Genomic DNA, 21,072 nt, shown 5'->3' on the forward strand with positions numbered 1-21,072 from the left:
GTGAGATTCCTGAAAATCTCTGAAAATCCAAATAATCTGAGGCATAGCACTGACATTGAGGCAATCAGTAGTCCACTTCATTGCTCGACCCCTGCAATCTACCACCCCACCCAAATTACCAGATCCCAAAGAGGAGGTACCTACAAGAAACACTTCCAGCAGATTTAACAGATGTTTCCATGTCAGATATGTTATCTGTTAATCATGTTTGACCTGCATCTCCACATTTCTGTTTCTCAAGAAAGCTAATCATTGAAAACATCTGTATCCTGAAGATCTTTTTAAAAACATGTTTACAGGATTTGAAATTATTGGTGGAGAGAAGATGGGAAGACTGGATCTAGGTGTATTTATCAGTTCCATTACCCCTGGAGGACCAGCTGACTTAGATGGATGCTTAAAGCCAGGTACTTTGCATTTTGGTAACTTCCTGAGTACTTACTAATAGGCATGAATTTGCAAAGAGGGCAAAAGTGGAACTTAGGCCAAACAAAACTAATAACATGGTGACATTTCTACAGTTTGGTGTGAATCTCCCTTTGTTGTTGGAAATACAGGATTATCTATTTTTACAGGAGACCGTTTGATATCTGTGAATAGTGTGAGTTTGGAGGGGGTCAGCCACCATGCTGCAACTGAAATTTTGCAAAATGCACCTGAAGATGTGACACTTGTTATCTCTCAGCCAAAAGAAAAAATATCCAAAGGTAATGTGATTATTTCTTAGTTATGTGTTCTGTTTCACTTTTCACAAGCACTTCAATACAACGGCCCAGTAAATTGAAAATAAGCTGGTTTTTTCCTTTCTGGTAGTCTGACATGTGTGCTTCTAATTGCTTTAATTTTATGTGTCAGTGTAACATTTCATTCATTGTTCCAAGATTGTCTGATTTGTTCCTGTTTAGTAATATATGCATCAAATAGATTCATTGTGCAAAATCAGTGTCATTTGTTGAATGTGATGGTGCATGCCTGAAATCCTGGGTGATCAGGAGGGTGAAGAATGAGAATCCTAAGTCGAGGCCAGCCTGGACAACTTTGGGAGACGCTAGCTCAAAATAAAAATAAAATAAAATAAAATGTGCAGGAAATACAGCTCAGTGTTAGCACACTTGCCTATCATCCACAAGACCCTAAATTCAATTCCAGTACCACCAAAATAAAAAAAAAAGTCACAAATGAATTCTGAATACTTGGTGTGTTCATCTCTACTCAGGTCTAGTGAGGAATAGAATTATTTTATCATTGTGTAATTAATATGGTTCTATGATAGTTATCTATGAAGTCCTGCCCATAATCTTTTCTCTATAAAAAGGAAAAGAACAACAAAGCAGAAACTTAAAAACAAGACCATATTTTGTCTTATAATCCCTGCCATTAGCACATTGTAAGAGAAAAAGCATGTGAAGTAGATCAGAAACCCTGGGTTTAAGTTTTGCCTGTCTCATTTATTAGCTCTATGAATGAAATCCTCTTGAGCCACAGTTTTATTTCATTATGTTATTTAAAGAGAAGACTGATCTCTGTCCTGCCTTACCTGCCTTGTAGAATTGTTAGGGGTGGGTGCTTGTGAGAGAAGCGTGCATGGCCATGTGGGGGCAGCACAGTGCCCTGGACCATGGCAAGGGCTCCACAGGCCAGCACTGCTGTCTCCACCACTTGATTCTGTGCCTTGAGAAAGGCTTAGAAGACCTCCCTGTGCTTAGAGACCCACATAGTGACATATTTTGTAGATTATGAAAAGTAAGGCAACATAAAGAATTAGTACATGCCTGGAATTTATTAAGCATTTAAATGTGCATTTTAGTTCATTTTTAATAGTATTTTCCAAAAATAGGGAAATGTTAGATATATACACATACTACACTCATGTACATTTTTTTTTCATCCCAAATATATACTGGGAAATATTTTTTTGAGTTCTAATTGTGATTTTTATTTTTTAAACATTCTTGTGTATTCAGTTAGGGCTGTCCATTAAACTATCATCACAAGAGCATGGGCTGCTGATACAATTTGATGGGCCCTGGGGAAGGCCTTTTGCTTAAAATTACTTCCTGCTGTGTATACTAAAGGACTACAGTTCACCTGTATTGGTAAATAATTATCACTTTCAAGCTCTATCATGTATTAGCTCTTGATTTTTTTCAAGATACTAGGTTTCAGTGCTCACAATATATTTAGATCAAGCCAGGCATGGTGGTACACACCTGAATCCAAAACTCTGGGAGGCTGAGGCTAGAGGATCGCAAGTTCAAGCCCAGCCTGGGCAAGTTATTGATTTAGTGAGACCCTACCCACACCCTTAAAAAAGGCTGGGATATAGCTCACAGTGAGAGAAGGCCCTGGGCTCTGGAAAAAAAAAAAAATATATATATATATATATATATACACACACACACACACACACACACACACATACATACGGGGATATGCATATCTCCATTCCCCATTACTCTCCCTTACACCCTCTTCCCCTGCCCCTTTTCCCTCCCTTTAGTCTCCCTTCTACTTTCATGTCATCTTTTTAGATTCCATATATTAGGGAGAACATGCACTGTCTTTGAGTCTGGTTTATTTTGTTCAACATGATTTCAGATTCATTTTTCCTCCAAATGACAAAAATTCTTCCTTCTTTATAGTTGAATAGTACTCCATTGTGTGTTTTTTTTAATCCATTCATCTGCTGATGAGCAAATAGGTAGGTTCCACATCTTGGCTGTTGTGAATTGTGGCACAGTAAACATGGGTATGCAGGTATCCCTTTAATGTACTGACTTTAATTCCTTCAGGTGTATACAAAGGAGTGGTATAGCTGAACCAAAAGGTAGACCTATTTTTAGTTTTTTGAGGAGGCTCCATGCTGATTTCTATAATGGCTATACTAATTTACATCCTTACCAGAACTTATTCTTTCCTGTATTCTTGATGACAGCCATTCTGACTGGGAGAGATGGACTCTCGATCATTTCCCCAATGGCTAAACATGTTAAACATGTTTTCATATATTTATTGGCCATTTGCATTTCTGCTCTTCAGAAGTGGTCCAATTCCTTTGCCCATTTATTGATTGGACTCTTTCTTTATATATTCTAGATATTAATTCTTTGTTGGAAAAGTAACTGGCAAAGATTTTCTCCCATTCAGTAGGCTGTCTCTTCTCTCTGTTAATTGTTTTGCTTGCTGTACAGAAACTTTTTAATTTACTGTAGTTCCATTTCTTGGTTTTTACTATTATTTCCTATACTGTTAGAGTCACATTCAGGAAGGCGCTGTCTGTGCCTGTGACTTGAATTGTTTCCCCCATTTTCTTTTAGCAGTTTCAAAGTTTTAGATCTTATGCCTAGGTCTTTGATTCATTTTGAACTGATTTTGTTTTTTATAAGGTGAGAGACAGGGATCAAGTTTCAGTCTTTGATAAATAGAAATCCAGTTTTCTGAAAAATATTTTAAAGAATTAAGAAAAAGCTGAAAAACAACTTTAGATAGTGAACATTAGTCATAAATTTAGGTGTTTATGATAAAAGATGAAAAAATATAGTTCATATAATATGACAAAATTTTAAAAATTTTATATAGATGTCATTTTAACTGTGGTTCCTCTGTAACCTAAATATTATGTCTATGTTGTATTTATGTGTGAACAAACACAATAGATGGATAGGAAATAGGAGACACTGCCACTACCCATAAAAGCCTTCTATTCCTACTGAAGTCTGGTCAGGCAAAGAAGGAAACCTGAGTTTCAAGGAGCCAAAATCTTTTTTTTTCCAAGAAGCAGAACATTGGGTTCCGTTATTCACTATTATTTTATCAAAAGAAGTATATAAATTTAGAATAAATTCATTTACCCCTGAATTCCCTAGAGGAGATTTTAATTTTTAAGATGTGTTTTATAGGGCTGGGGGTGTAGCTCAGTGGTTCCGCCGCCTACCTTGTAAGCACAAGGTCCTGAGTTCAATCCCTGGTACCAAAAAAAAAGATGTGTTTTATAGGAAATTCTTTCAATTGTTCAAATATTTATTATGTGGAATGTACATGACACAATACCACCACCTTCATGGAAATCACACTGTATCAGAGGAAATAAATATTGAACAACTGACTAGACAGACTTAGTTATACCTGTGTCAGCAGGGAGTCAAAGATGTGAAGACTTGACCCTGTGACACAGAAACTTTACACAGTATGAGGGTCAGAGGAGGTGTTTGTCTCAGCAGAGTTTCCTGTGGTGTTGGTTTGTTTGTTTTGCTCTACTAACCTCAATAGAAATTAAAAGCACAATGTTAAAGTGTGCTTGTGTGAAATTATTTCTTTAGAAAGAGATTAATCTTATGCTGCGTAGCTGTGCTGTAGTGTGTCTTGAAAGGAGGTAAAACTCAAAAGTACCTAGAAAATGACTAGTGTGTACCCCGGGCTATTTCTCTCAATTACAGCTTAACCAGAGAAGAGGACTTTGTCTTGGTCCATTTTGCTCTGCTACAGCATAACACTCCAGACTGAGTACTTCAGAAAGAACAGAAGTCTGGTGGAGAAGGTCTAGATTTCTTGGGAAATCAAGATGGGGGCCTACATCTGATGAGGGCCTTTTTGCTGAGCCATCCCATGGAGAAAGGGAGAGGGCAAGAGGATGAATTCACAGCATGAGTCCTTTTTCAAATTGGCACAAATCCACTCATGACCTAAACAGTCCCCATTAGAGTCCACCTATCAGCTGTCACATTTGGAGTGAAGTTTCCATCACATGAACTTTGGGGGGGGTCACATTGAAATCATAGCAGCTCTTGTTTTTCTTTTTGTTACTTATCTCTAAAGTTATATGATGCATGCTAGCTCATTAAAATGAATCTAATTTATGCAAAACTCATGAGATAAGAGCTAAAAATCTTCTTGCCCTATTTTCTAAGGAAACTATCTGGTGTGTATGTAGTTTTCTGTCTATTACAGATATTTACATAATTTATATGTGTTTTATATATATATAAAATGCAAGCATTTTTACTAAAAATTTTTATACTCAGCATATCATTCTGTTTCTTGTTCATTCAATGTATTGTGGACATCCATCAACATATACACCTTTTTAATGGGGCATTATATTTTATGTTTTGAACATATTAAAATTCATTGACTTTTTTATAACATTGCAAATGTATATATTTCTGGAGGTTAGATACCTGAAACTAGGTTAAAGAGTATGTACAATAAAGTTTTGACAAGTGTTACCAAATTGCCCTGCAAAAATTTGTAGCCTAACCTAGTAGATTTGACATTCTTCATTACATCTTCAGTGGAAGTACTAGAATTACCAAGTTATTCTCATTTTTGTCAGCCAAATAGGGGGTAAAAAACTTCAATAAAGTGTGTGTGCCTAAGCAGTAGGGAAACTATCTTTTCATATATTTATTGGTTATTTGTATTTTACTTCAAATTTCCAGTCCACATATTATGCCCTGTGTTTTTTAGGAGGTTTGTTTTTTAACCTTCTTATTAAATTGTAGAAACTATGTGTATATTGGGGATATTCTATCTTTTGTTGTTGGTGTTGGAAATATTTGCTGTCTGGTTGCTTATTCTTTTAACTTTTTCTTTGATGTCACTTGCTATGTAAAACTTTGAAGTTTTTCTTTATAAATTCGCATCTGTAATTCTTTTCCACATGTCTCCTGTGGTTTGTGTCTTCAGAAAGTTTTCATAAGTGGCTTCTGATAAGAATTACGTATAAGGAATTTAGAGTTGCCCTCCTTGGTAATTACTTGGAGTCCAATAAATGCTGTCTGGTAGGAAAATATATGACTAGTATACAAATAACTATTACATAAAGGAGAACAAGAGCTAGAGATAAAATTCAATGGTAGAGTGCTTACTTAGCATGTATGAGGCCCTGGGTTCAATCCCCAACACTTTACAAAAAAGAAAGAGAGAAAGGAGGAGGGAAGGAAAGAAGGAAGGGAGTGAGGGAGAAAAAGACCAAGAATGTTGGAGACTCAAAAAAAGTATACATTATCTTTGGAACCAGAAAAGTTATCACAGAAAATTGATTTGAAATGAGACTTGAAAAAGAGAAATGAGATGGGGAGCCAAAAAGGGTACACATTTTAATAGAGGTTGTTGTAAGAACAACCAGAGGAGGGAGAAAGGAAAACAAAACCAATCTCTACTCTTTGCAGGGACCCTGCTGTGGCTCCACAGCCTAGGTTAGATGTTTTGCCTGTGTTACTTTGTAAAACTCCAGTGATCCTCAGGGAGCCTTGTGTATGAGTATAAACACAAGCATGTATGGCATGGACTTTGTTTATTCTCTTCTTGGATCTTGGCTTACAGTGCCTTCTACTCCTGTGCATTTTCCCAATGGGATGAAAAACTACACGAAGAAGACTTTCTACACACGAGAAAACACAGTGGATTCTTTGGAGGACCCCCCCTGGCAACGGGGTGCCCTGAGGCACCTCACAGAGGGCTCCTGTATGCTGCCTAGGGGCCTGTGGGAAGGAAGCCTCAGTTCTCAGGACTCCAGGACAGAGAGTGCCAGCTTGTCCCCAAGCCAGGTTAATGGTTTCTTTGGCAGCCATTTAGGTGACGGAGCCTGGCAGGAATCACAGCATGGCAGCCCTTGCCCATCTGTAGTATCCAAAGCTACTGAGAAAAAGAGAACTTCCTCCAACAGTAACCAAAGCAAGTCCAGAAAGCCAGCCATTCCTGATGCACCAGATGACTCTGAACGCGGAGACTCAGACATGGATGAAGCCACTTACTCCAGCAGTCAAGACCATCAGACACCAAAAAAGGCATAGTTTTAATTTGTTTGTTTGTTTGTGTTTTCCACTTAACAAAGCAAACAACAGCAAATACATTGACTAAAAGCTGCTTACATGATTTTGGAAAGGAAGGATGGTAATATTCTCTGCTACTAACTGCTACTGCATTTGATGCTAACTTGTAGAGAAAATAAAAGCTCTGACACTAACCTTAAAATGACTGTACTTAGATTTTGATTGATCTCTTACAAGTTGTTCACCTCTTGCATATTTAACATATTAGGAAAAGAACTTTAAAATCTGAAAAATTCTTCCTGAATAGGCAGTTAAATTTACTATTTATGGCTTAAGTTCTTCTGAAAATTTGAATGGATGCAAATAATAACAATGAAAATGGCATATTAGAAATGATAGAAATGTAAGCTCACATTCACGAACAGCTTTAGAGAGATACCTTATACCTTTTGCTCACTAAAAATGAATATTCCTCCCAAGAAGGTTATGCCCTTATAAACAGGGCTTAACTGTTATTCCTGTGTTTATATTGAGTTTGCAGACATAAGCAAAACAAAACACGAAGTTGTCTTAGAAGTTCCAGTCCAGCCTACCACTTGAGATAGAGATTTTTAAAGAAAATGGAAGTTTTTGATGAACTTGGAAATATAAAATGAATTAAACAAGTAATCCTAGTTAAGTTCTAGTTAGGATCTAGGCCTCTTTCTGCCATATCTTGCTGTTTGACCTCAAACAAGTACTTCAAACTCTGGGCATTGGTTTCCTCAGCCGTAAAAATGAATGCATTGGACTCTTAGTCTTCCAACCCTTTTGTTTTTTTAATACACTCTAACTCTATCCCTTAATATCTTGTGTTTTAATTTTTTCCCAAAAAACACATATTTGTCTTCCATTAGTAATTCATTTTGACCCTAACAAGAAATCCTTTTTTGTTTGTTTTTCTTTGTTAAGGAATCTTCTTCCTCAGTGAATACATCCAACAAAATGAATTTTAAAACTTTTTCTTCATCACCTCCTAAACCTGGACATATCTTTGAGGTTGAACTGGCTAAAAATGAGAACAGCTTGGGGATAAGTGTCACGGTACTGTTTGACAAGGTTTTCAAATGTTTTCTCTTCTTCATTTCCAGCAGCCTATTATATACCAACTTATTAGTTGAATTATTTTGCTTCATATGGAGCACTTGTCAAATACAAAATTTTAAAATTAATTATCTTAAAACTTTTTTAAAAATTGAGTGTTGGGCCGGGAATTTAGCTCAATGGTTCTGCCACCAGCCTCACAGGTGCAAGGTCCTGAGTTCGATCCCCAGTACCAAAAAAAAAAAAGGATAAAATTGAGTGTTAGTCATTTTTTCCTGTTTTAAAAAAATTATAGAGAAACACTGCCTTTCTTCCCTTTCATGCTTGCTTAATCTGAAGATAAGACATGCAAAGTATAAAATGAATCTGTATGCTTTATACACTTGACAGTTTCTGCATGAGTGTAGAATAATGAGATGATGCATCTCTAACCTAGATCATGAATAATTAAGACAATAGGTATTATATGTCCTTTCTCTAAAATATATAATACTTGTAAAAATATTTAATAGTTAAAAATTAGATGTTCCAAAAAATATGTATCTTAAAGGTTATTTAAATATGAGCATGGGCTCTTTGATAAAATTATTTTGGAATATTTTAGAGTTATACTAATCTCCTGTTCTTGAATTATTATAATTATCATTTACTACATTCAAAAAACTATTGAAAATTATGAAAAATCATTCAAACATACAGGAGAAACAGCACTGTAAATATATTGAGGTCAAAAAGAAAACCTGATTTTCTAGCATATTTTAAAATATTTTAAGAAAAATCAAGATATATTATGTACAGGTACAAATTCCCTATGATGAATGTGATCATAATGTATAGCTAAAATATACAAATAAGGTCAATTTTAAAAAATATTTTAACACTTTTCCTCTCTCTTGTCTTTCTGTGGTGAAGGGAGATAAAAAAAAAACTGCATGGGGCCAGGGATTTAGCTCAGTGGTACTGTGCCTGCCTCACAAACACAAGGTCCTGAGTTTGATCTCTGGTACCAAAAGGAAAACCTACATGTCCATAAAAGATAGAAAACTGATTCATTACATTTTACCTATATCATAAAAAAACTTCTCTAACGACCCTTTTAAATTTTTTTTAAACTTTTTCCTTGCCTCATGGGATTTGCTCTCAGATTTGCAAATATGATCTGAAAGTATTATTCCATACACTGTTTTTCTGATAATTATATTCTCACACTAATTTTGCATAGATAGACTTTGCTTTCTGCTTGCTTATAATGCATGATGTAGACTTACAAAGGAAGAGCAATTCCTCACAGAGTTCTTGTATAGTTACTTACTGAATTAAATAGTTTGCCAAAAAGAAATTGTTTTGACATTTAGAAAATTTAGCTAACAATATTCTTGGGTATTAAAATAACTGCACATGTGGAAGTAATGGTACTCCTTTGTCTAGTCAGTTGAATGCTTTCTAAGGCTCATATTTGGCAGAGTGCAAAATTTTTCATATTACCAAATATTTTTTTTTCTTTTTCTGTTTAGGGAGGTGTGAATACCAGTGTCAAACATGGTGGAATTTATGTGAAAGCAGTTATTCCCAAGGGAGCAGCAGAGTCTGATGGTAGAATTCACAAAGGTATGCTTTTATGTATGTAGGAATTATATTCACAAATAGCCATCAAATAGATAAAAAATAATAGACCTGATATAGACACTTAAATTCATAATATGAAATTAAAATATACTCAGTTATAAACTACATTAAGCAATTCCTTAACACCGCTTTAAAAACTCTTCTTTCATCTTATTCCATAGTATCAGAAGATATCTTGGGCCAAGGATGTAGCTCAGCAGTACCATGCCTGTATGGCAAGTGCGAGGTCCTAAGTTAGATCCCTGGTACCAAAAAAAAAAAGAATATATCTAGACAGTGTTTTAGTGTGTATTTTGTACCTGTTAATAAGCAAGTTTCCAAAGAATGATGAAAGGATAGTATGTGTCCTTGCAAAAAAAAAAAAAACACCCAAAACTGACTTTTGTATTTCTAAGGACTAACCAGGGACTTGCTTCCACTCTCTGCATTTGTAATTCAGCTTTTTTTTATGATTTAAATTGATTTTTATAAAGATGCTCTAAAATGTAATGGAGATTAACAGTGTAGAATTGAACAAGAAATTAAATAACATGTTAAGATATGAAGCAGTTTTGTCCAGAATTTGTCTGTATCTCTCCTCAAATTAATTTGAAATAGAACTAGCAGATATAAGCATGTAGAATCTTTGATTTCTTTCTTTGAAAATTACCGCCTAATTTTAGGTGATCGTGTGCTAGCTGTCAATGGAGTAAGCCTGGAAGGAGCTACCCATAAGCAAGCTGTGGAAATACTGAGAAATACAGGACAGGTAGTGAATCATAATACCAACCTGTTAAGAAACCTTAAAAAGACGTAATATGTGAATAGTATCAGTTGCATAGAGACCTCTACATTTGTTAATAAAGAAACCAAGCCTGATTTATGTATCTATTCTGGGTCTGTTTTTTGCCTTCCAAATTGACTAGTATTATGACAGAAAGGTTTTTTACTGAGGAAGTTGGCTTTCTGTGTCTCATTTACCCCTAATATTACCAAAGATGAATGACAGGGAAAGGGATGGAGATTGGATTGTTTAAATGTTTCATAAACATTTCCTAGTTTTTAGTGATTTTTCACTTCTAGTCATTCGACAGCCCAAAAGCTAAATTCATTTTATTCAAATACATTTTAGGACTGGAAGTCTACCAAATTATTTATAATGATTTTTATACTACAATTTAGTAGTAATTTTTTTCCTAGTACTCAAATTTTCAATGATTTGTTTATGCTATTATCATAGATTTTAACATGTTTTATGGTAGGGTGTTTTTTTGTATATCCTTTTATTGGTACATTTTAGGTGTACAATATAATGACATTCATCATTGGAGGTAGGCACCTTTACATACTGTCTTGGTTCTTATTTTTTCCCCCTTCCCCTGACCTCCCTTCAACCCGTCCATCCCTCCCTATTTACAAAGACTTTGTTTCCATTTTTTCATTTTCTCATATTAATTCCATTCCCTTCTTTCCTTTCCCCTACCCCTCTCACTTCCCCCTCCCCTTTGCCCCTTTTCTTCCTATTTCAGATTATCTATTATATCTTTTAGTCCTTATTTACACTTTCAGTTTCTCACACTAGAGAAACTCTTTGGTATTTACACGTGTGTCCTGTTTATTTCACTTAAGAGTATTGCCTCAATGTGCATCCATTTAGCAATAAATGTCTCTAATTTCTCATTATTGATGGCTGAGTAATACTCCATTTTATAAAAAACCCACATTTTCTTTATCCAGTCTCCAGTTGATGGGCAGTTGGGCTGCTTCCAAGTTTTAGCTTTTACAAATTGGGCTGCTACGAACATGGATACACACATATTACTGTGGTATGATTCTTTTAATTCGTTGGGGAAGATACCCAGCCCGGGAATAGCTGGGTCAAATGGGACTTCCAGTCCTAGTTCTTTACGGTATCTCCATACTGATTTCCACAGTGGTTGTACCAGTCTACACTCCCACCAGCAGTGGAGCAGGGTTCCTCTTTCCCCACAGCCCTGCCAGCATTTGTTGCTGGTTGATTGCATGATAGCAGCCATTCTTTCTGGAGTGAGGTGGAATCTCAGTGTTGTTTTCATTTGCATCTCTCGAATGACCTGTGATGTTGAACATTTTTTCATATGTTTATTTGCCATGTCTACGTCTTTGTGTGAGAAATGTCTGTTCATTTCAGATGCCCATTTTTGGATTGAGTCTTTAAATTGGGGAGGTCTGATTTTTTTAAGTTCTTTATAGATTCGAGATAGTAGACCTTTGTCTGAGGGACTGCTGGTGAAAATTTTTTCCCACATTGTAACTTGTCTGTTCACACTGTTGGTGGTTTCTCTTGCTGTGCAGAAGCTATACAGAAAGTAATAAAAATGTGATTTTGAAGCTTTTGATCCTTTGGTCTGTCTTTTCCCCCTCTAGCTATATTTTGGTAGAACAGGTAGCTACTTTAAATTATTTTATACTCCAGCTGTACAAAGTCCTGATAGTATTTTCTTGTTACTCTTCCTAATTAAGTGCTATTCTATTTATCCAGGTGGTTCATCTACTGTTAGAAAAGGGACAACCACCAGCATCCAAAGAACATGTCCCTGTTACCCCACAGTGCACCCTTCCAGATCAGAATGCACAAGGTCAAAGTCCAGAAAAAATGGTGAAGAAAGCAACTCATGTCAAAGACTATAGCTTTGTTACTGAAGGTCAGGCCTTGGGAAACTCATGTGTCACTGTGAAATTATTATTACATTATTCAAAATATGGTATTTACATGTTGGTTTACAATTCATGCCCTAGGCAACATTCCACCTAATAATTCCCAAATACTGGTCTTTCTTAAAAAATTTGCCAGCCCATGGACATATCACCAGTTGGTAGTAAAATTTAAAAATTAAGAATGATATAGTAGTGAATTCTCAGTTGTTTATAATACTGGAGTAACATTTATCTGAGATTCCAACTTTCCACCTCTTAAGGGACTTAAATGCTCTTTACCTTATAAATATGGTGCCTGGTACACAGTCATGGCTTGTCTTTTATTTAAAATCTATATTTGATCACACAAATGTTACAACTCTGACTCAGTGCCAAAAGTAAGGTGGTCTACCCGATATTATTTTTCCTGATTATGAAAATAAAAACAATATAACTATCTTTTCACACTGTTCTTTTTTATCATTCTTTTTTTTTACACGTGTTATTTTTAATGCCTTAAAACCATAATTGAGGGGTTTTTCCCAAAGAATTTAAATTCTTAAAAAGGATATCTGCATATAAATGTCCTCTTATTCAGAGTCAGCTCCAGTATATGAATGGCAAAACTTCAGACATGAATGGCAGCACATCAAGTTAGTACCATACAAAAACATCACAAATTTAGGCACTTTATCAAAGGAAATGTCTAGAACACTGTCAATGAGGTTGTCCTATCTTCTGCCACACCTAGTCAGGGCTCTGCTGGTCCCCACTCAAATACTTTATAGCAGCCTCACTCCATCCTATCATTCTTTCTTTTTTGTGTGTGTGCGTGTGTGTGTGTGTGTGTGTGTGTGTGTGTGTGTGTTTTCTGGTCTTTATTCCTTTATTTTGCTGCTGAGAATTTTATTAGAATCCCATTGTAATTTTTCTGGATTAAATTAGACCTCACCAAAATATCCATGTCAATTTTCCCATACCCTCAGCTAACATTTACTCTGCTCTTCTTACCACATATACCTGAATTTCTCTTGTACTTCCCCTTCTCTGGATCCACTCACCCCATCCCACCCCACCCCTTATTAAACTGTCTTTTATGCTTCAGAAGTCTTTTCCATTGAAACAGCTTAGTCCTTGTAAGTAGTTCATTGAGTTTTCTTAATGACAGAGTGGAAAATGGGATTTGAGTATAGTGTGAAGGTGCACTGTGTACATACAGAGTAAATATCATGGGTGAATTGGGATTTTTAAAAACGTGTCTAAAAGTCTATATTTTTGTATGCTTGTGTGCATACACAGCTTTAAAATATTTAAATTTTCTTTTTTTCCAGAAAATACATTTGAGGTAAAACTGTTTAAAAATAGCTCAGGCCTAGGATTCAGTTTTTCTCGAGAAGATAATCTTATACCACAGCAAATGAACACCAGCATAGTAAGGGTTAAAAAGCTCTTCCCTGGACAGCCAGCAGCAGAGAGTGGAAAAATAGATGTGGGAGATGTTATTTTGAAAGTGAATGGAGCCTCTTTGAAAGGACTGTCACAGCAGGTGAGCCCTAGGACTAGAGTGTAGCATTTGTAATGAGGAGCTGGGTAGCTTGGGCCTTGCTGGTTAATGGTGTCTTCATTTGTTATTCATGGTACCCCAGGAAGTCATATCTGCTCTCAGGGGAACAGCTCCAGAAGTGTGCTTGCTTCTCTGTAGACCTCCACCCGGTGTACTGCCAGAAATTGATACTGCTCTTCTGGTAAGAAGTGTGAGAAATAATTCATATTTTTGTAGAATGTCAATTTAGTAATTTGCTAATTCAGTTGTAGTACTTACATCATGGATTAGTCTCCTGGGTTTCATCCCTAACTAATTCTTTACCTGGGAGTGCTATCTTGTGTCACTCAGCCTCTTTACATATATTCCGTATTTGTAAAGTAGTCAGTTTAATAGGCAAGATAGCACATTCCTGTAATCCCAGCTACTCCAGAGGCTCAGGGAGGAGGATCACAAGTTCAAGGCCAGCCTGGGCAATTTAGTGAGACCTTACCTCAAAATATAAAAATAAAAAGAGTAGAGATGGAGCTCATCACTCCCTGGATTCAATCTTCAGTAACCCCCACCACCACCATGCACATGCCAAATGTGATCAATTCACAATTCACTTTCTGTTCTCTTCTGCATTTCTATAATTCTAGATGCTAGAACTTCAGGAATGTGTCTTCTAAGCATAAATGGAAAAGATAAAATAATGGTTACAAAAATCTTATGTCCATTTTTTTCACTGAAGTAAACAAGGGCTGAGCTTGTTTGGATAAAAATGAGTTAATATTTTTAGGGCCTTCTTTTTTTAACAGAGAATAGAATATGTTTGAGTTCCTTTCCTGCCAAGGTTTGGTTGAAGGATCCAGAATCTATTTCAGTGGTGATTTACAAATGCATACCAATAGGTAGGGGTCAAACCTAAGTGAACACTAATGCAATTAAAGAAAGTTTTCCCCTTGTCTGTCTACATAAAATTGCTGCACTACTAGTGAATGGTGACTCTGGGCTTTAGAAAGCAGGAGTATCTGAGACAGAAGTTGTAACCTTTATACTGGGGAGAGGGGAACCATTAGGAAGACATTAGTAGAAATGGAACATTTATATAAAATACACTAGAAATAGCATTTTAAAAGATGACATTGATTTAGGGCACCAGATATGATGAACCAGATGGAGGTCTCTTAAAATCTTCCTGGAAAGCAATTTGGAAATATTTAACAGAGCTTTTAAAAAATCCTTTGTCTGATAGTGTAGAAAATTACAAGGGAATAGAAACCCAGGTGAAAATTTACATATGCACAAAGAAGTTCTTCTAGTAGTAAAAACCTAGAAACAATGCTATAGCCAAAAAGAAAAAGCCTGAAATAAGTTAAAGGTATAGCCATCCTTAGGATTGCTAGATGATTATTAAAATTATTTACAAAGCATATTTAAAGAGTTTAGAAACCTAAATTTTGAAAGTAGGATACAAATTAGAATATGTAATTCTAATTCTGATTTAAAATATAAGTCATACAATATTAGCTGCTGACATATTTTTTTCTTTAATGATTTTAAATTACTGTTATTGTCAGAAAATTAATTGAATATTTTAATAGAAAGTGCTGTTATTCAACAGGTTTGTTTCCAGTTGAGTTGTCACCATCTGTCTCTTTAAATGTGTCCATTACAGACCCCACTCCACTCTCCAGCTCAAGTGCTTCCAAGCAGCACTAGAGATCTTTCTCAGCCATCGTGGGTGGAGCAAAGCACCAGCTCAGATAGAAATGAAGTGTCTGACAAAATCAAGAAGCCGTGCAAGTCCCCCTCCAGGAAAGATAGCTATAGCGACAGCAGTGGGAGTGGAGAAGATGACTTGATAAAAGATCCAGCAAAGATATCAAATATAACTTGGAGTTCAGCTTTGCACCAGACTCTAAACAACATGGTAGCCCAAATACATACTCAACACACAGCACCCACGAGTCAAGAAAATGCCATGTACACCATGTTTTACTATCCTCAGAAAATACCCAGTAAACCACAATTTGAGGACAGGTATTGTCAATGTTATGCTTAACACTCAAAATAACTGGTGATGTTAGCAACAATAGTGGCAGAAATATATATATTTCCGAAAGGAGTGTGTCTGTGAACTTCCCAGTGATTAGGGAAATGATGACTTTTTTCAATGTCTAGCTATTGTGACTACCAGTTTTATTTGGTTAAGCAGTAAACACTCTAGCCAGGCAACCTGAGCGTTGCTTCTCTCTTGAGCATATTTACTAGTAATTGAGAAAATTGTTTTTCAATACTACTCAACCAGAAAGCCACAAGATTTATTTAGGTAATGATGCAATGGAAGATTAGAGCAAATTACACAGGGAAGGGAGTGGGGAGAAAAGTTTGTAAATGGCAGTTCATCCAAGATGGGAAAAGAAGAAATGATTGAAAGCAAAGATGCATACAAAGGAAAGATTAGCTTCAGCCTTGAATTATCAGCTAGGAATCAAGAGTATAATTCTTTGACCTGTCTTTATACAATTTAAAAGATTTGAGTTCCTCCAGAATAAAATCTAGATAGAGAATAAATAATGACAATATTAGCATATAATAGACAAATAAATTCTTAGTCTAGAACCAGACAAAAAGTAGCTAGGATCTCAAATCAAAACCAGACAGGAATATGGGAGCATTTTCTGTTATAGCACCAACTTAACTATGTTGACATTGGAATGTATTTGAAAATAGTCTTGCTTCTTTGTCTCAGTAGTAACCCTCCTTCTCCTCTACCACTGGATGTGACTCCTGGGCAGAACTGCCAGCCCCACTTAGAATCTGCTTCCTCTAATTCAGTGGGTAAATATATACATCACACTTCCGAACCAGCTAGACAAGAAAACTTGATAACTTTGAAAAATGACCTGGAAAACCAAGTGGAAGACTTTGAGCTGGTAAGGTGTTCTGTATTTCAAGATTCCATGTTTTCTCAGTGCAGATATAGACACTCAAGATTTCTCTTTTAGTTGGGAAGAAAAGCTACCTTTTAGAGTAGCTTCATGTCTGTGTCTAATAAATAGATAATATATCTAATATCTTTCTCTGCTGAGAAATTAGAGAAAAAGACAAAATAATCTGGGTTCAGATCCTTGGCTCTGTTGCCATATGGCAGATACCTGTGGGATAGGTCATTTCTGATTCTTAGGAGCTTTGGCAATACAGTGAGGCTAGTAACCTGAGAGGATTGTGGAGAGATTAAATTAAATACATCTGCAAAACTAGACCAGCCGTGGCAAACCTATGGCATGTGTGCCACAGCAGGCTTTTTGTATCATTGAAAGCTTTAAAAGGTTTACCATCGCTGGGCTAGACCCTTAGTAAATCATATTTTCATTTGTTTCTCAAATTCCAATTAACTACTCTACCTGTTTAATTTTTAAAGTTTGAATATTTTTTCTCACTTTTTCCTCATGTGCCTGACAGGAATTCTTCATATTGTGAAAATAGCCTTTGAACTTATGAACATACAAATCAAGCTTGGGAACAAAATTTCCAAGTATATGAACCTTTTTATGGATTAAAAGCCTATTTTAATACTGCTTATTATCTAAGTAATAAATGTTTATTATAAAAATTACCTTTAAAATATTATTAAAATATCTATATCTCACCACCCAAAAATCATAAATATTCTGGAGTTGATCTGTGCAGATATTTTGTTTCCTTATAATGGTGTAAGTATATGTAGCATCTACATCTTCAGCTTCATTCTTAGCAGTACAGTGAAAATGATGTTTGAATGATTTCCTTGGAAATCTGTCTTCATCCACATGAGCAACCTATGTATCTCAGTTGAAATATTAAAATGTTTTTGCTTCCACGTCGTAATAAATCAAGTTTTGATATATAATCACTCAAAAACTTCCTGTTGTACCAAAAATAACACAAAACCCCCACTTTCTTTTGTGATTTCTTGCATCTATCTTGGTTGTTTAGAAATATGTGAAGAACTTTTCTAAATCTTCCCTCCAAAAAATATTCTTTGATTATCAAAGTATAGCAGCTGATGTCCTTGTTTATCTTGGAAATACAAAAATGGAAGCATGCCTATGTTCTGTCTTTGCTATCTGAAAACAAACATGTAATGTTGTACTTAAACCCAACTTTTACTTGCTTGGGGGAAGGAAGCATTCTATCCACAGATGAAAGGCTTAGTTTTTTTCACTTCATCAAGTTAAGTAAACTTTTGAGATTTGTTTTCCTCTTTAGCTAATCAAAATAGTCATCTTTTTTGTTTGGCTGTAGGGTAAAATAGACAACCTTAAAGGAATCTGTTGTATTTCTCTAGGAAGTAGAACTGCCCATTACTCTAATTAAATCAGAAAAAGGGAGCCTGGGTTTTACAGTAACCAAAGGCAACCAGAGCATTGGTTGTTATGTTCACGATGTCATACAGGATCCAGCCAAAAGTGATGGACGGCTAAAGCCTGGAGACCGGCTCGTAAAGGTGGGACCTTTAAGAGGAATGGAAGACTTGTGCAAATGTAAATTAGTTCTTTTTTTGTTATTATATTGAAATACCTGAGGCAGGTCAACTTTATAATGAGATTTGATCATCTCAGGATTTTGAAGATTTAAGGGCATGCAGTGGCAAGGAGATCACATCTCGAAACAGGAAGCCAAAGACATGGGACCTCACAGTTCCTTCTTAGAGCACACCCCCAGAACCCACTAACCTCCTGCTAGGCTCTGCCTCTTAAAAACCCCAACAGCACACTCAGGATCAAGCCTCTAGCACACAGCCTTTAGGGGACAGACTTGGATCCTATCCACATCGTAGCATTAACTAAAGAACAGTGGTGGCGAACCTATAGCACACATGCTGCAGCGGGCACACAAAGTCCTCTGTCAGCACACGAGCCAAGTATATGAGTTGCTTTTTCTAAGGTTTAATTGTAGTGTTGGCACTTTGTGATAAATAAGTGGATTTTTGGGTTGCAGTTTGGGCACTCGGTGTTTGAAAGTTTCGCCATTACTGCCAAAGAACAAGCCAGGGCTGAAGAAAGAACAAGGTTGAGTTAATGTAACACTGTGTTTCTCTGCTAGATTTGTTTCCCTTTTCCACCACTTAAAAGTAAAGGTTTTTGTTCAGTTAACTCTTTAGGAAATACTCAAGATTCCTGTTTCATTTGAAAGCCCCTTTAATCTCATTAAGGCATATTATGTAAAAAGCTAGAAAGATTGTTGTATTCTTGGCAATTTAACTTTCCTGTTCTAAAAATTGTGATCCTATCTTGCCCCTTTTTCATTTTTCTAGGTTAATGATACAGATGTTACAAGCATGACTCACACTGATGCAGTGAATCTGCTCCGGGCTGCACCTAAAACAGTTAGATTAGTTCTTGGACGAATTCTAGAATTACCCAAGATGCCATTGTTGTCTCATTTGCTGCCTGACATTTCATTAACATGCAACAAAGAGGAGTTGGGTAATGAAAATTCAAGCTTTGTACCCTATGATTTTCTTGGCTAGATTTAGTACACTTATGACTGAGAAAACAATTATGTTCTGTTCGTTGAAGGTTTTTCCTTATCTGGAGGGCATGACAGTCTTCATCAAGTGGTATATATTAGTGATATCAATCCAAGGTCAGTTGCAGCTGTCGAGGGTAATCTCCAACTTTTAGATATCATACATTATGTGAATGGCATCAGCACACAAGGAATGACCTTGGAAGAAGCTAACAAGGCATTAGACACATCGCTTCCCTCAGTGGTGCTGAAAGCAACAAGGTACTCTGCAGTAATGGATGGGCTTTGTGTATGTGTGTGCGTGTACTTCAGGTTGTTATTATACTTATGTACTCTTACAAGATACTACAAATTAATTCACAGACTAGACTAGCAGGACTCAGTAAAGTTCGAATAGACTTCCTGGCAGGAGATTAAGTGGTTAAGTCTTTGAATACATGTTTGTAATTAATAGGACAGTTTACACATTTATCACTTAAGATATTTTCAGTTACAAGTAACAGAAATACAAGTCAGCTTTGTTAGAAGAAGAAAGAGAATTTATTGGTTTATTTGGTTTGTATGATTTTAAAAGCCTAAAGATAAAGCAGTCATCAGGTGAAATTTGCTCAGGGCTCTGGTTCCCTTTCTTTGCTATTTTCAGTTATTCCTTCCTCTTTGTATCATTTTAGGATAGGCAATTTTCTGCATTGCTTTCATGCCTCACACCTATGTACCACACCATCTAGAGAAATCTTCAAATGGAAATCTCACCAGTCACCACTGGTAAAATGTGTGTGCCTTTGCCCTCAGCCTAAATTAAGGTCAGTCCCTGAACTGAGGCAAAGGGATAAAAGGAAGTTGATTGGTTTTGGGCAGTAACAGCCTTTCCTAGAGCTAGGATTGGTCATTCCTGCTGGAATCTACTGATGAGCCATGGAACTCAGAACAGCTTCACAAGATTAAAAAATACTAATATGTAACAGGTTTTCTTTAACTTCTCTGAAATTAAGAAAACATGTATTAGTTTCTTTTTGCATCTGTAACAAATTACTCAGTGATTTAAGACAAAACAAGATTATCATAGTTCTTGAGGTCAGAAATACAAAATGGGTCTCATTGAGATAAAATCGAGGTATCTTCAGGGCTGTGTTTCCTGTGTAGGTTGTCAGACAAGATCTATTTCCTTGCCTTTTCCACCCTTCTAGAGACTCCCCATTTTCCGTGTCTTCCTGGTCCCCGCCTATCTTCAAAGCCAGTGGTCACTGCTGCCTCTGCTGCCACATCTTTCTCTGCTTCTGACTTTCCTGCCCCCTCTTTTCGTGTATTAGGTGGGGCCTCAGTGACGACAGTCCAGTTCTAATAAGCCCAGGTAATTTTTCCATCTCAGTATCCCATCTTTTCTGCTATATTAAGTAACATATTCATAAGTTCTGAGGTTTAGAGCAAATCATTAGCATGGACACATTTGCGGGGGGAGCCAGTATTTTGCCTGCACAATGTATATGAATCCTGGCTATCTAGATTACAAAGTAAGCCAAATTCACAATTATGTCTGTGAATTATTCCTTTCAAATATGAAAATTGTGAATTAAATAATTGATAAACTTATTTTTCCTTCTGAATCTTTTAAGTTAGATTATAAGAGAATATAATCTCTGACCTGACTCTTTTATAGGTTTCCAAAAATTGGATTGGCATAATTATTTTCATAGATCTATCTAAACATTAATTACTGGAGAAGTCTTCCAACAACCTGAAAATATTTTTGTGAAAGTTAACATAGCTGCCACCCTTAGATCTAGCTAAATGTTTGCCTCAAAAGCAGTAAAGTGTTATTCACCCAGCCCTGAAATCACTTTATTTCTGCTTTTCTACTTTTATCTTAGCCCTTGCTACTAAATATATTGTAGT

General features: G+C 36.1%; 1 protein-coding gene across 41 annotated transcripts in view; it reads left to right on the forward strand.

Annotated features, from left to right (window-relative positions):
- The window catches only part of Ptpn13 (protein tyrosine phosphatase non-receptor type 13), a 204,996-nt gene that overhangs the window by 154,166 nt on the left and 29,758 nt on the right, over positions 1 to 21,072 (forward strand). For 21 of the 41 annotated variants that reach the window (XM_021248832.2, XM_087185916.1, XM_021248838.2 and 18 more), the window contains 15 exons: positions 300 to 407; positions 576 to 707; positions 6,325 to 6,788; positions 7,725 to 7,871; positions 9,371 to 9,464; positions 10,145 to 10,230; positions 11,983 to 12,145; positions 13,469 to 13,683; positions 13,784 to 13,882; positions 15,341 to 15,705; positions 16,418 to 16,601; positions 17,996 to 18,154; positions 18,965 to 19,136; positions 19,230 to 19,440; positions 19,851 to 19,982. In XM_021248832.2, the coding sequence (XP_021104491.2) occupies positions 300 to 407; positions 576 to 707; positions 6,325 to 6,788; positions 7,725 to 7,871; positions 9,371 to 9,464; positions 10,145 to 10,230; positions 11,983 to 12,145; positions 13,469 to 13,683; positions 13,784 to 13,882; positions 15,341 to 15,705; positions 16,418 to 16,601; positions 17,996 to 18,154; positions 18,965 to 19,136; positions 19,230 to 19,440; positions 19,851 to 19,982 (2,731 nt within the window). Of the gene's footprint in view, positions 1 to 299; positions 408 to 575; positions 708 to 6,324; positions 6,789 to 7,724; positions 7,872 to 9,370; positions 9,465 to 10,144; positions 10,231 to 11,982; positions 12,146 to 13,468; positions 13,684 to 13,783; positions 13,883 to 15,340; positions 15,706 to 16,417; positions 16,602 to 17,995; positions 18,155 to 18,964; positions 19,137 to 19,229; positions 19,441 to 19,850; positions 19,983 to 20,366; positions 20,531 to 21,072 lie in introns of those variants that run through there. The other 20 variants (XM_087185905.1, XM_087185909.1, XM_087185925.1 and 17 more) reach the window with 10 other exon arrangements.

This window comes from Heterocephalus glaber, unplaced genomic scaffold (assembly GCF_053883595.1).
Source record: "Heterocephalus glaber isolate CG9 unplaced genomic scaffold, H.glaber_assembly_v1.0 deba00001503, whole genome shotgun sequence".
Taxonomy (NCBI): Eukaryota; Metazoa; Chordata; class Mammalia; order Rodentia; family Bathyergidae; genus Heterocephalus; species Heterocephalus glaber.